The sequence below is a fragment of the Ruditapes philippinarum genome, unplaced genomic scaffold (assembly GCF_026571515.1).
Source record: "Ruditapes philippinarum isolate M1 unplaced genomic scaffold, ASM2657151v2 ctg1356_1_1_1_1, whole genome shotgun sequence".
NCBI classification, from domain to species: domain Eukaryota; kingdom Metazoa; phylum Mollusca; class Bivalvia; order Venerida; family Veneridae; genus Ruditapes; species Ruditapes philippinarum.
The window spans coordinates 188122-204134 of NW_026851848.1; the positions used below are offsets into that span (position 1 = coordinate 188122).

Sequence of the window (16013 nt, forward strand, 5' to 3'; positions counted from 1 at the left end):
AGTAATATTTACCATAAGGAAGCACTTTACAAATTTTTATCAATGGCAAACCACGTAAGTTACCAAAAAGTGGTAAAAATATGCAAAAATTTTTACTGCATTAGTAACACAGTAGAAATGTAGTTGCAAATGCTGAAAAATCACTGTCATTAATCGCACACAATATGTACATTGTAAAGTATTACATGAATCTTTAAATTTTTTACTTTTCCTTACATCTAAGTAAATTTTTCTCAAGTTTGATTTTACTGAAATATTTTGACTCATCTGGAGGCATGCAGCTTTAACAATGAAAACTAGCATAAACTTGTTAATATATATCATGAACACTGACTGTGATGTTTCTGATATTATACCTTAGTAATAGTAATGATTTTAATAAACAAAAAAAGGTAACATTACTGATGTCATTATTTTATCATGAATACAAACAGTAAGTGTACAATGATGATTTTCTACTGTAAATTGTTTCTAACAAATACTGAATACTAACATTATGATGCTTCTGATGAATACTAACAATAATGTTTATAATGGCAAATACTAACTGCAAGGTTTATGAATACTCTAGATAAAGATTACTAACTATACTGTTTATGATGAATACACACTGATGAATATTACTTACAAATGTGAAGTGATAAATGAGAAGGAGAAAAACAAATAACAAGACTGCAAACTGAATGCAAACAACAAAGGTCAATTGACTCAATATACCTTCTGGCCTAGAAATAAAGTCAAAAGTATACATACCTCTATATCCAACCAATCGGACAATGCTTTAGCCTTTTTCTGTCGTAAAGTGTTGCCAGCATTTGTAACGAATAGTACAGGAACTTTAAATTTGCCATGGTCGTCAATTAACATGCGAAATGCATCTTTGGCAGACGGCAAGAGTTTCTTCCCCCTGACAATTACCCCGTCTATATCGAACAAGAATCCAAAATCAACTTTCTTTCCATCCTGAAAGTATATATATAATAGTCACAAGTTGGCAGTGTCAAAATTTAATGAAAAAATAATCACCATTAGTAGACAGCAGGACCTGGTGCTGACATGGCATTATGGGTAAAAGTCTGTTCAATTAAATAAGAACAAAAATTTAAAAAATTATGTTTTCAAAGAAGTGCAAGTTATTTTGTGCAAGTTATTTTTGTTTATTCGATTCAATTTTCTTTTTCATAAAATTGTTATTAATATAAGTAAGTAAAGTACCTTAAACAAGAAAAGAATAATACACTGATAAATTAAACATTTTTTCATTGCATTTCAACAGGTGTTTAAATGATCTACATGAAAATTAAATGAAATTGAAATTAAAAATCTTTCAGATTAAAGCAAATTGAAAATGCTTAAAAAAAATTTTGATTCAAATAACAGACAACATTTTTTGATAACATGAAACATTATGTGGCAAAATTAGCTGACAGTCACCTAAGCGGCAAAGTTACAACAATTCATACATGTGGTGCCATTTAATCACTTACCATTAGTGCGCTTGAATTAATACTTACTCATGCATTAAGCAGGGAGGAGTGTGGAAATATGAATTTTTGCGACTTGCCCACGGAGAAGTTGGGCAGACACTTTCTGTTGTCCACAGCTTAACTTTACTTACCCATATTTTAACGAAAGTTTGAGGTGGAAATAGTGTCTTTTCATAAAGTAAGGTGTGAACAAATTTCTAAAAGTAAAGATCAGATTTAATTTCTGTAGTTTAAGGAAACGTTCTACAAATTTCTTTAATAGCTAGGGCTTTCATTCAGTTCCAAAATTTGAAAGTCAAAAAACTGCAAAATGTCTGACAATGGAAGTGGACCATTATAATACATCATCATTTTGGTGCTTATTAAATCTGAACATTATATTATATGAGACGTGTCATGACAAAACCAACATAGTGCGTTTGCGACCAGCATGGATCCAGACCAGCCTGAGCATCCGCGCAGTCTGATCAGGATTCATGCTGTTCGCTATCAGTTTCTCTACTTGTAATAGGGTTGGTATAAGCGATAAGCGAACAGCATGGATCCTGATCAGACTGCGCAGATGCGCAGGCTGGTCTGGATCCATGCTGGTCGCAAACCCATTATGTTGGTTTTGTCATGACACGGCTCATATAAGGTTTGACCTTTATAATGATCATTCTTTTTTGCTTCTCTATGATTCAGATGAATATTTTCTGATGGGACACTTAATGATTCATCAGATTTAAAAACAAAGTCAATGACTTGTGTACAATTGTAAAAATTTGAACTTAAACAACTTTACAATTGTAACTAAATGTGCATGTTAAAATTTACATTGAAACAAGTTTTTTCCTCCATAAAGATAAAGCCTACAGATATTAGGGATTTTGCTATTCTATTGCTTTTCTAAAAGAGTTCTCCTAAAGGGTGAAACTGTTGATCGATACAAAAAAAATGTATATACATGTACTTAATATAGTAAACTAAGATTTCATAACTTAACTTACTAGAATAAATGTTTCTTGATTGATAAGTGGTAAAAAGACAGTATTTTGTTTTTTTTCCACTGGCTCAGATTTTTACTTGTCGTGGAAAAATCTGAGACAGTCTGCCTGCATAATTTCTGAGTTTTAATTTTTTCTAAACAGGTAGTTTGACGAAACCACTTTCACCTGTATACTGGTCACGCTCGGGGACCACCAACCGGACACTTTTTGAACATTTTTCCATACAGATTTCATAATTTTAACAGTTTAAAGCTAGAGATCTGAAAATTTGATACAGTACAGCTAGGTTCTTCTCCTTATTAACAGACTAGTTTGTTTATTTCTGATTATGTTGACTCTTATTATATCTGAGGCCTGTGAAGGAGGGTATCAAAATTACCTAAATTGTCCACACTACAGTACCATGTGCCTGGACACATATGTTCATGATGCTGATTTAGTTCAATAAAAGCTTTGGTGTTTTTAACATGATTTAAAATATTTTCAGCTGCAAATAATGAAGTTTTGGATATTCTATTATTCACTCTGCAAATGATTATAGCTAGTATAGGAGGTCACGTATTGCACTCTTGAGGTCCAAATTTTCAATGTCAACATTTTTGAAAAAGACATTAAAATATTACTGGTTGGAGACCACCAACACAGTCAGAAATAAACAAACTAGTCGGTTAGTTCGGAGAAGAACCTAGCTGTACTGTGTAAAATTTTCAGATCTCTAGCTTTAAAATTATAAAATTTGTATGGAAAAATGTTCAAGAACTATCCGGTTGGTGGTCCCTGACCAGTACCGTTTACGAAAATTGAAATAAATTTAATTACTTAATTATAGAATAAATTTAATTACTTAATTATAGAACAAACATCATATAACATGCAGTTATTGTTGATATAAAAGCAACTGATAGATCAGCAACCACCTAATAAATAAAAAAAACTAAATCAGGCCTTTTTCGGGGCCGTCCGGGTTTGGTGGTTGTTCGGTTTTGGTGACAGGTCTCAAACCAGTATACACTTATACAGTACAGTAGGACCAAGATAACTCTGATGCCAAGTTAGTTTTGAAGGCGAAGCTGATCTCGTTTCGGTAAGTAAGATTATCACAAAGCAACCTCATCTGTAGGATTAGGTATTTATCTAATTAAATTCTAATGTTTAACATTTAAATAGTTGATCAAAATTGAAAGAAAAATGATAATAATTGATAATAATCATAATAGATCTAACTGAAGAAAAAAAATAATCAAGAATAAAAACAGTTGTATTAAATTTTGTCTTCACAATTTTTTTCTAATTCAGTAACGAATAGTCCATATTTTGAAGTTCATTATCAATCCCAATTCTTCTTAACAATCTCTTGTTTATAACCTTTAGATAACTGTGTCACTATGTCGCACAGCTGATTGTCAAACTGAAAATAAATTATGACATTGTCGTTTAGTTCAATTTTAACGCATAATTTTAGACAATCTTTAGTTAAAGAAGAAAATTTACCTGGGTTTTCAGGTAGCGTCTTGTATATTGCATAAGTCTGCCATTCCGATTATTTAAAATAGTTCCTACACGACTAGAGAATGTCCGTGATATTCGTACACTATTGTACGCTATCGTCGCCATTTTTATTCACGACCTTGACACAACAAAAATACACTAAAAGGTGTGTATTGAAAGGACCAATGAAGTGTAGCTACTTGATCCAGGCTTGATTCCATCAGCGTATTCAAAGCCGGGTAACAAAGTAATGAGTAAGGGAGAGAATTCGTTCCAATAATAGATGGCGTCTTCTGTTTACGGAAGTGGACTATACAGGTAAATTTGATTAAAGGTGAGATATTTACAAGTTTGTTACACAGACACTTGAGGTGTGGATCAATTATTGAGCACATTTTAACCGACTTCAAGCCTTTATAGTATAACAAACACCATTTTCGAAAACCAATAATTAATCGCAAAAAACATATTTCTACCTGTAACAGCAAAACATGCCTCATATTTTCATGATGAAGTTATGACACATTAATATTCTCTAGATTTTAAACATTTAACTTAAACTGTACAGTAATTTGAGTTCAACCATTGCAGTATTCCTCATAAGGTAGATTAATTCAATCTATGACATGAATGTTCTTTTTTTAAATAATTTACAAAATCGAACTATCTGTATGAATATTTGGTGGATGGTTGGGCTGTCATTGAAAATCTTGATATACATTTTATATCAATGGTATTTGACAATTGATACATTAGTTATCATTATTCACAATTTAGAATATCAATACAATTTAACTTTTAAAAACCCATTAATCTTCATGTCTTGCGAAATCATCACTCTACGTAAGTTACTTTGTTTAAAGGGAAAAACTCGACACTTTAATATCTCTCTTTTTTTCTTAGTTTGAACACTAGATTTAATTTTCAAGGTCTGTAAAAAATGATAACATTTGGATCATTATATTGCATCATTATATCACACGGCTGTGCCAGACTTGTGATACAGTGATTTTATTTATATTGTAGCTGACTGACAATTTACGGACACACAGTGATTTATAAACGTCCTAGATATTTACCCAGGTTGATATTTAGGATTAAATAAAAAATTCAAATAAGAAGAAATGATAGGCATTTCAGATTTCAACAGTTTTATTGTAAATCAGATTTTAGATAAGTTGTTAAAATGCCAAAATATTAAATTGATTTCTAATATAATTTAAGTACCAAGAAATGAAAATATAAGTTACAATAAAATATCATAGGGAAAATAGAGAGAAATGACCAAGTCAGGTGATAATAGGTATTACTCTTCCTTTGGTATCTGTAGACAAGGCAATAAAATCACTGAAAATGTAACTGGCTTATAAGCCACTTCTCTCTGCAATCACACAATTCATAAAACTGAATGACTTGAAAATTAATAACAAAAAGAGGAATGTTACGAAATATTGAATAAACAATATCAAGAATCAATAATTTGCTGTACAAATATATTGTCAAAGTGTATTAAGTTAAATTTAGTGAACAACCCTCTATTAGATAAAAACCTTACAAAAGATATGACTAGCATGAATATCATGAAATAATGCATTAAATTATGCTAACTGTTACTATAGATAGAAAAAATAGTGCTGGCTGAATGATTTTGTATTGACAATCAATAAATAAGGCTAAGGAAAAATATTCATTGTTTATGTATTATTCTATTAATGAGATTCTATCAGTAAAATGTAATGATAGGCATTCCTGCTACATAGCGATAGAATCACTGTTTGGGATATTTATTTCTTGATTCTAATAAATCCAAGTTTATTGTTGTCAAAGCCTTGGTAGAAATATTTTTTTACAAACTTAAGTACTATTTGATATATTAGCTAGGACATACAATAAAATTATATGATATAAGTAAATATACCCATCAATTCATAAGTGAAGTATTATATACATAATTGATATTGTGAGAAAGTGACATTAAGCATTGATACTGTAAGACTGAGATAATTGTCAGGAAGCTTCAAAGAATCTTTTCAAATTAGCATTTAGATATAAATTTCTGTATAATTTCAGGTTGAAATGTGAAGTTTTCAAAACCAATACTATGTGGTCTGTAATTCTCATTGTCATGTGGTTCATCAGCACAGTCACAGCTGATGAGTTCAATGGTAAGCTATTTACTAGTATTTTTAATAGTGATACATTCTAATTTTCAGATCAATTGTCCTAGATGTATATTAATTGAATATAGAAATAGAACAAGGTATTTATAGTCAAATTAATACTCTGATTATTCTTATAATAATAAAGTGTTGTTAGTAATTACAGCAGATTTGTATGCCTGCCTTCTATTGAATTACATGTACAGTATTAATAGAAACGACTGTTTGACTGCATAGTTTTGGAGAAAAAATCCAGACATCAATCAAAATCATATGTTTTATAAGAACTAATTGTTTAAGTTTTCACTGAAAGGAGTAAAAATAATAAAACCACAGTACTGAATGCTGTCTATTTGACAAAAAAAAAAAACCCACAAAAAACACCAATTTCTTATTGGTTAACAACATCATTCTAAGTTATTCAATAGAAGTAAATTAATAATATCACCATGAACAGATTTATTGAAATTTTAATAATTTAAGTAACAGTCATGTTACTAACCTGTTGAGGAAATTTTGAGTGAAATAGAAGACAAATTGGTTATTATTAAAATTCATACTGATTTTCAACTGATTATTGCAAAATCATATAATATAACAATTATTTTAGAAGCATAATTCATAATATACATACATAAAATTTCACTTAAGTGTGGTTACAACCTTAATTACAACATACAGGATCTTTAAGCAACCAAAATATTAAGGCCATCAGTATATACATACAAACTTCTAAATGGTCTAGCTATAATAGTTGCTAATAAATAATTATATTAGTTATATTGGTATATCCTGTTAGGATAGTCCTTTAAGTTTAAATAATGGATTTTTACAAATTTAAAATTGTATTGAGGTTTTATTTACACTAATATAATAATTGTATAATTATAATTAATAATTGTCAATAACTATTGAAAATTCATGTAAGTTTATTTAAATTATTTTTTTTCTTACTTATTTAAGTTAAAATTCATTTGTTTTATTTCTTGCTGCTTTCGCAAAATTTAGGGGCTTCTAGAATATTAGAAATCCTTTGACTAACTGTCACATATTTATATACTCTTATTTCAGCGGATATGGAGAATACAGGGGTGTGTACACGAGGCACACCAGTGGTTGTAAGAAAACAGGATGTATACAACATCTATGCCGAACCTCGTCAGGATATCCCAGGTGTGAAACATCTGTTCTTTTATGATATGATTTGTCAATAAATAAACATTTAATTGTTACTAAAATTCTGGTAAAAGTTGTACATAATGGATTATTGTATATATTTGTTTTGTCAAGCATTATCTAAATTCTGATAAAAGTTGTTCATTTGACTATTGTATATTTGTTTTGTCAAGCATTAACTATGCAATAAACCTATGATACCGCTTGCGTATCAAATGATCAAGTTCTGAGTGTGCAAGTGACATATAACATTTTATGTCACTTGTTATAAAATATAACCAATGAACTAGCTGTCACCGTGTACTACATATGTGATGTTCCAATAAAAATCATTATTGGATCATACTTTTCTAATTAGCATCATTTTCATTTTCAAAGTAAAATATTTTTTATACATTTACATGTATATTTAAACTTCCTCTAGCCTTGTTTCCAGTTTCAGAGTCCAAAATATCTACTATCAAATGCATATTGTTCACCGTCTAGTAGCCATTTTTAGAGTACAAAAAGTCCATATTAATTCAATACCCCCACAAGCAAAGCTTGTTGGGTCTGTCAGTCCACTTCATGGTTTCCAGAGGATATAACTGGAGTTTGGAATGAGTTATTGCAATCAAACTTAGTAATTGTAGCAACTTATGAGGAGAACGCGCTCTAAGGAATGATATATATGAGACCCCCTTGGGTCAAGGTCAATGACACTGTTACCAAAAATAGAAAAATGGTTTCCGGATGATATCTAGATTTAGGAATGAGATATTGCCATCAATCTTGGCATTTAACAAGCTTATGGAGAGACCAAGGTAATTTGATTGTTTTAGGAACCCCCAGGTTTAAGGTCAAAGTCACTGTTACTAAAAAAAGACAAATGACAGCTGCATGTGTATTTGTGCTATAGAATTCAATATTGTACTCAATAGTGTACGATAAACGCATAATAAATTCTAATAATTCTGGTACATCTATTTATTAATTTATTATTGATCATTTAGCAACATGACCTCAGATTTAAGTAAAGTTGTATTAATTTACAAAGAGAATTTATTTCATTACCCTTTATAAGCTTGTCTGTAAAGTTTAAGTTTCAATATTGAATTATTGATTGAATATTATACAGGTACAAGAGATAGGTGTACAGTGCGGTTCAAAAGTGAGCAAGGACAGAGGTTCAAGTTGTGCATAAGAGATCTTAAGTTCCGAGAATGCCAAGTTTATATTAAGATGTATGACGGGCTCCCAGAAGCGGATGTGCTTAACACTGCAAGGGTATGATTGTGCTTGTATAATGATAAAAGAAAGAAATCAGCTGACTTACTAATATTATAGATCTACATTATATTAAACTCAATTTCCATTGAATGTACCGGTAAATTAATTTGGTGTTCAGCACGTTGATTGGTCTCTATTTTTGGCATAGTGATCAATCAACACGCTTGGTTTGAATAGTTAGGTTTAAATAGTAGTAACTGAAACATTCTGTAAGTGCATCAAGAGCTTATACATTATGCATATATATAAAGATATTTAAGAGTTAACTTGCCCCTCACCGCTGTGAGTTCGAATTCCGACAGGGACTTTGGGTTTTTCATGTGAGGAAGCTTTCCAGCTAGCTTACGGAACATCGGTGGTTCTATTCAGGTGCCCGTTCATGCCTGAAATAAACACGGAAGGGCACCTGAGGTCTTCCTACACCAGTAAAGCTGGAACATCGCCAAAATGACCTATACTGTGTCAGTGTGACGTAAAACCCAATCAAACAAACAAACAATAAGAGTTAACTTTGAAAATATTTGTTTTCATTAACATTTTTGACTGCAATTGCATACAAATCATGCAGAGATTTATTTTTTTAATTTAAAGAAACATTATTGAGGTCAAAAAGTCCAAAAGTGTTAAATTTTAAACCCTTTATAGTTTAACTGGTGCACTTTAAACAAGCGAACATGTAAAAAATAACAAGAAAATATAATAAGAACTAAAATGAAATAAATTGTGCAATTTTTAGCCTGATTCAAGTTAAAAGTGTTTTAATGCTTTTCATTGGGTCGTTTTGCACAATCAAAAGGGTTTTTCTCACTCAGGAAAAACGAAATGAGTGAAATCAAATGGTACACAAATAACAAAAAAAAAAAATCCAGTTTGACTTTATGTGAAAAAAAGACACCTTATTGAAATAAATGTTCTGTAATTTCAGTATAGTTTTGGCTGTAACTCTGGAACTGGAAATACCTACAACTCATACACAGGGGATATAGCTATAAGTCTTGAAAAACCCGACTCTGGCAGCACAGGGTATAAGTTTTATCTTCGACTGGTAACAGAAGATGGTAAGGCACCAGTTTTCACATTAATTTATCCATTATAATTTATTGCTTTCACACTAATTTATCTGTACTTAGATGTTTAGACACTCATTAAGCTGTGCTTTATTGTTTTCACATGTGTCTTGATTTGCTTCTAATTAAAATCAAAATTTTTACTCATTGTTTTCAATTCACAGTCATATGAGTTAGTTAGAAAAAATAATCAAGTTAAATTTAACAGTCATTGCTTTATAATTTATACAATATTATATTTTACTATAATGTAATGTGATATACAAATATATCTTCGTTCTGTAAAGGACCAAATGTTTGCGGGGATTACGTGCCACAGGAGGAAACAGAATCGATGAGTGTAGGCGTAATTGCAGGCATTGTTGTGGCCATTGTTCTAGTAATTGTAGTCATCATAGCGGTTGTTGTGTACTTGATTTTTGCCTACAGAAGGAGACAGGAGGAGAAAGAATCCCTCGCACATTCCACGCTTCTTCATTGTAAGTACAGTATGTTCTATGTCGTATAATTAATGCTGCTTAAAGTGACATTGTGCTCCGATTTTCATTGTCAATTTGAGCTGAATTGACTATATACAGTTGACTCTCAATAAGTCAAAATCGCTTTACTCAAAATTCCGCGTTAGTCGAAGAATTTCTATAGTCCCGTGAAATTTCCTTCTTAATCTTTGTACTTTAACTCCGCTTATGTCAAAATTTGACTTACCGAGACTCCTGTTTAGTCGAAAAGAAAATTTGGTCCCGTCAATTAAAGTCCAACATTTTTGCATCTAAATTAGTCGAAGTGTGAATACAGCCGACTGATCAAAGGTCGGCGACATTAATGTGAGATGTTGTCACTCGTGATTCACACGTTTCATGGTAATTTTAATTGCTGGTCATCATGTATTATTATATTTAGTCGTAAAAGTATCTTTAATCTGTTTCAGGACTTAATTTGTTTTAACAGTTAGATAACTAAATTAGAATTTAATTACATTTCTTTGAGAAAGTTGACTCTTGCCAGTCTGACAGGTGTTAGTCAAATAACTAGGTTTAATATTAGATAAATTATTGTTGAAATAAATATGTTATTGTGCTTCATTGTAATGAATTGTCATGAGTGGTTATAAATAACATAGGCTTTACTGATAAATTCTGACAAACTTGAATTTATGTCATTGCTACTAATGTTTGTGTTTATATTTCACTATTAATATACATGTATTAAATTTTGAATAATATATTTATGTTCATTTAAAATTTGTGGTTTTAAGTGATAAATCGTCATTTCAACGGTTAAATATTGCAGCATTGCCGTTATCAACAAAAACAAACCTACTTCTTTGGATGTGTAATCATGTATGAATGTAAACATAATGGCAGCAGATCCATGTGACTCGAATTCTGTTTCTCTCGAAGTAAAATGTCCAGTTCCTTGAAATTAGAGTTACCGAGAATCAACTGTATTTCAAAAGATTGAGGGTTAAAACAGTGATTGACTAACAGTTTATATTGGAAAATGTTTAGGATAAAACATTAATTTGCCTAAAATATAGAAAGACTCTTTTTTATAAATTTAACCTTGCAAGTAAATTCCAATGAATATTTACAGAAATTTACTTGAGCCACTTGAGTTATTTATCGGTCATGCCAAAAAAATTATAAAATTGGAAAGAACTATAATGGCAAAATATACTTATTTTGACTTTCACCTGTTTACTCACTATATATTCTTGGATGGGCATAATGTCACTTTAATCTGTGGCTGAGAGGTTAAGATTGTCTACTTCAATTCACTCAGGTGCAGATTAAAACCACATTTGGGACTTTGGATACTTCCATGTGAGGAAGCTATCCAGCTAGCTTATGGAAGTTTGGTCAGGTTCTACTCGGTTGCCTTCTCATTCCTAACGAATAATGCATGAAGAGAGACCCCTGAACCATATTATCTTAACAGTTGCTTTGAAAGACATTCATGCAAGCTGACTTGGCATGACTGGCTGCGCCAATGGCTCTGTGGCTAAATGTATAAATTTGCTATCTTCAGATCACTTGCCCTTTGCCAAGGTGGGTTTCGAATCCCATCAGAGACTTTGAAAATTTTCATATGAGGAAGCTTATATCTAGCTAGCTTACAAATGGTTGATAGTTCTACTCAGGTACCTGTTGTACTTGGATTTGCCGAAAATGCATCAAGGGTCACCTTAGGTCTTGCGGGCAAAAGGTCCCTCACTTAAGTAAAACTGGGAAGTCATCATATAACTTGAACTGTGAAGATATATATGACTTAAATCCATTGTTACAAACAAACGTTATTGGTGGCATAAACCTGTCAATATTGTAAAACCTATTGAGAGGGTTGAATCTGAAAATAGGCATGCATTAAAAGGAAATGCTGCCGTTACTTGTCACAAATACAGCATTATTTATAACATTTGTAACCTTTGTGCTTCAGATTTTAGGACATAAATAATAGATTCAGATCTAGAACTTTATCATGTAAAAATAGTTATTCCGTCAGGCAGAAATGTGAAATGCAAAGCTTAAAACCAGGGCTTTTTAAGTTATAAGATTTTTTTATTCATGCTTGACATTAACCCATGATTAACCTAATACTGTTATACCCTGATTTTGAAATTTTCAAAAATAAAAGAAATGGTAATGAGGGCAGAGTGAATGAATTTATATTACATACTGTAAAGCATGAATATATCTGTTAAAACTTATTAGTCCATGATCAACAACAGAATGATTATACATCTATTCAGATCATACATTGAGTTTTTCACATTTCAGCTTCTGGTGCTGTACATGGAGGCAGTTCGGCTCACAGTAGTGTCCACGGAAGTGTACACAGCAGTGTACATAGTAGTGTACATAGTAGTAAACACAGCATGTACCCTGCCTTCAGAACAACAATCTCCGAGAAGAATGGAAAGTGCAACTCTATAGATACACGGAGTTATGACAGTGATCAAGTCGATCAAGTAAAAACCAGCGAACCAAAATTGAAATCTGCTATAAAAAATGTATCGCATGAGTTTGACTCGATGAGAAGAGGGTTGCATAGGGACAATGTCCGTAAGGCTAGGGAAGAGGAAGAGTATCGGTATGAGGAGGCTCGTCGGCAAGAACATCAAAGAGCAGATAGGCAAGGAAGAGCTGAGACTAACAGAGGGCTGGGTAGATCTAATAGGGCTCGCAAATCAGATATGTTATTGACTGATGAAAATATCAAACAATCTCTAAGGCAAGCTAGAGATAAAGGCAGATCGTTTGATGATAGGGGTTCACACAAGGGCTCTACAAGGAGCTCTAAAACAAGAAATAAATCCCCGTCAAGAAGTGTAGAAAACTATAGATATAATCGTGCCGATTCTGACTATAACTATTCTGATTATAATAGTGATCACCATAGAGAAAGAGGAAGAAATAGATCTCGAAGTGTAGGTTCACGACCGTCTCAGAGGTCATCGTCAACGGGGACACATTCCCGGAGAAAACGAGATTACTATAAAGACAGTGACGATTATAGTGATAATGATGATAGACGAAGAAGGCATGGCCATGACAGTCGGGAGAGATATAGTGAAGATGAATATCGCAGCAGACGGGATAGTTCAAGTCATAGAACTGGTACACAAAGGTCAAGGACAAGTAGTACCGGAAGGAGGAACAGATAGTGCTAGTTTAAACATTTCAAGGAAATTTATTTTTACAAAATAAAATTCAGGGCATATTATGAGCAACTAAGCTGTAAAAGGTCTCAAAGATCTACATTTAACAGGGTTTTACCTCTTTGCAAAAAGAACTGTTTAAAATAAAACTATTTAAAATTATGGAAATTTCTACATAATTATTGAGTACAGTATAACATATCATATTGTTAACTTAATTTGTTCATGAAATGTTATAAGATTCTTTTTATTTGAATTAGTTCTGATCTACTTCATAGTTCTAAATATACATACAATATATATTAAAGTGAATTGGTCTGTTATGAAAAGTCTGCTGTACAATAAATACTGTAATAACGTATGGTACAATGTATTTAGTATCAGAGATAACAATTACAAACATGAAAAAGTTATATATGGATGTTGCTTGAAAGTATGAGATACATGTTCCAATATTACATAATTATATAGCTGATAATAAATTGTTCTAAAACAAAATATTATTAGCCATTATATAAATGCTAAATACTAAATCACTTAGAACTTTATCAACATTTTTTTTCAAGCAATATTACTTCAGAACATCCAAACGATACATTTCTATTGTTTTTATCAATATTTATCAATCCTATGGAAACTGTTCCTATCATAGACCAATCCACTTTAAACAAGGAATTTCTATAATTCAGTTTTGTCATGGAAGATGTGCAATTTTTCTGCAACAAATTTTGCCCAGATGTTCATTGTTTCTGCAATAAATTTTCACCCAAAGCAACTGCAATATGATTTAATTTATATAATTGAAGTTAAACATCTTATATCATAAGTTGTCACAAAACTGTAAAATGAAATGTTAGAAAATGAAACAAAAATGAGGGAGCTTGATATTATTTATGCCATTACTATAGAATATTTAGAATAAATTATTGCCAAATTATCCCTTCTGCATGACTCTTCAGAATGGACTTGTCCAACTTTTTTTTTCAGATGGTCCAGGGATATGGATGAAAATATAGAAGTTCAGAATCTGGTCAGAATTTATTAAGACATGCATACTGGCTAGGCTCCAAACTGGCGGCAGAGGCTTTACAGTTTTCAGATTTTACCCTAAGCATGCTACTCGCAAATGTTTCTTATGATCTTATCATGGTCTGTACTTTTGGCTATTCAACCGGTTCATATTTTGAAAATTTCCCTAAAAATGATGATTTGTTTATTCCGTATTGAAAGATGGACAAGTCCATTTTAAGATATTTAGCATGATAAGGGTTTATATATTATAATGCTAAGTGTATGCCAAATAATTCCTGCCAGTAAATCAAAATTAAAAAGAATTCATGTACCAGTATAGTTGATTATTTTAGCATTATTTCATTATTTTTGCATTTAAGTCTTGATGTTATCGTCTGATCATAAATATGATTTTCATCTTGACTTTATTATAAATTTACTTTAAACAGTCTCAAATACTTTTGATTTATAATATCAGAAATTTTCATTTTCAAGTACATTATATTATCTCTGCCTTCACAATATATGATGGTATTAATTTAAAGCTTTACATATCGTCTACACTACAGGGTCAAAGTTAAATCTACAGTCCTCCAGATGAGTCAAAATATCTCAATAAAATCAAACTTGAGAAAAATGTACTAAGGTGTTAGGAAAAGTAAACAGTTTCAAGATTCAAGTATAGTTTACATATAATGTGCGATTAATGACTGATTTTTCAATATTTACAACTATATTTCTACTGCGTTACTTAACGCAGTAAAGGCTATTTATGCATATTTTGACCACTTTTTGGTAATTTACTCGGTTTGTAAGTGTCATTAATAATGTGTAAATCGCTTCCTTTTGGTTACTTCACAATATTACACATTTAAATACGTTTTCAAAATTTTCATGAAAATTAGCATAATTTTGGAGGCGTGCTGCTTTAAAGGTCACTGCATAACTACAGCCCATAAATCTGAGATACAGAAATTTCACGCTAAGTTCAAGGTCATAACTATTGGTTACAGATCAAGTTCCACAACTCTTGCATGACATGAATTTTATCTCCACAGAAATTACACACACCTTTTTGAGGTTGTTATTGTAGGTCACTGACCAAGACCCATAAGGTCATCCACAAGACCCATAACTCAAGCATGGAATTTTATTTTTGTGAACTAAGGAACTTCCTGCATGCCTCTTGTTTTACCTAAACTACTTGAACCTAAAAATTGCTGAGCAATGTGGCTATTTTGGTATATACTATGACTGTGTTCTTTACTATTGTTTTAGTACATTCCATTTTGTGATTATTATCATTATATGATTTGGTTTTTGGTTGTTATTTTATTTTATGTATACATTATTTTTTATTACTGATCAGATCAATTTTAGTATACATATAGTATACATTTTTTGTTTTATTTTGTAAGGTATTGAAATGCTAATTTTATATAATTAAAGTATGAAATATATGAATTTGTGATTTATACATATTAGGATTGTCATATTTGATATAAAAACATTTATAATACTGCAAGTTTGTTACGTCACTTTTCATAATAATAATCATGAGTCAACCTGTTGCCCTTGGTATTGAAGTTGTAACTGCAAAAGTTACCCCCCCCCCTCAGGAGGATTAAATCCCGGAACATCCCAAAATATTTCTTATTCCTCTGTTAGTCTATTGTAATAATCTGTCCTATGTCTTTCTTCATATGGTA

General features: G+C 31.3%; 2 protein-coding genes across 3 annotated transcripts in view; one reads left to right on the plus strand and one right to left on the minus strand.

Annotated features, from left to right (window-relative positions):
- Positions 1–4142, minus strand: part of LOC132741377 (haloacid dehalogenase-like hydrolase domain-containing 5) — a 27817-nt gene extending 23675 nt beyond the window's left edge. Inside the window, exons 1-2 of the mRNA XM_060729531.1 lie at positions 3968–4142; positions 754–963 (exon numbers count right to left, since the gene is read on the minus strand). Of these exons, the coding sequence (XP_060585514.1) occupies positions 754–963; positions 3968–4090 (333 nt within the window). The 5' untranslated portion in view covers positions 4091–4142. The remainder of the gene's footprint in view (positions 1–753; positions 964–3967) is intronic.
- LOC132741360 (serine/threonine-protein kinase fray2-like) lies at positions 4138–15764 on the plus strand. 2 transcript variants are annotated; one of them, XM_060729515.1, is made up of 7 exons: positions 4138–4282; positions 6035–6129; positions 7195–7296; positions 8417–8565; positions 9494–9626; positions 9923–10114; positions 12413–15764. In XM_060729515.1, the coding sequence occupies exons 1-7, from the start codon at positions 4248–4250 to the stop codon at positions 13297–13299; spliced, it is 1593 nt and encodes a 530-aa protein (XP_060585498.1). In that variant the 5' UTR covers positions 4138–4247; the 3' UTR covers positions 13300–15764. The 2 variants fall into 2 exon arrangements, with proteins under 2 accessions (XP_060585498.1, XP_060585506.1); XM_060729523.1 differs by having other exon boundaries at positions 4224–4298.
- The last annotated feature ends 249 nt before the right edge of the window (positions 15765–16013 follow it).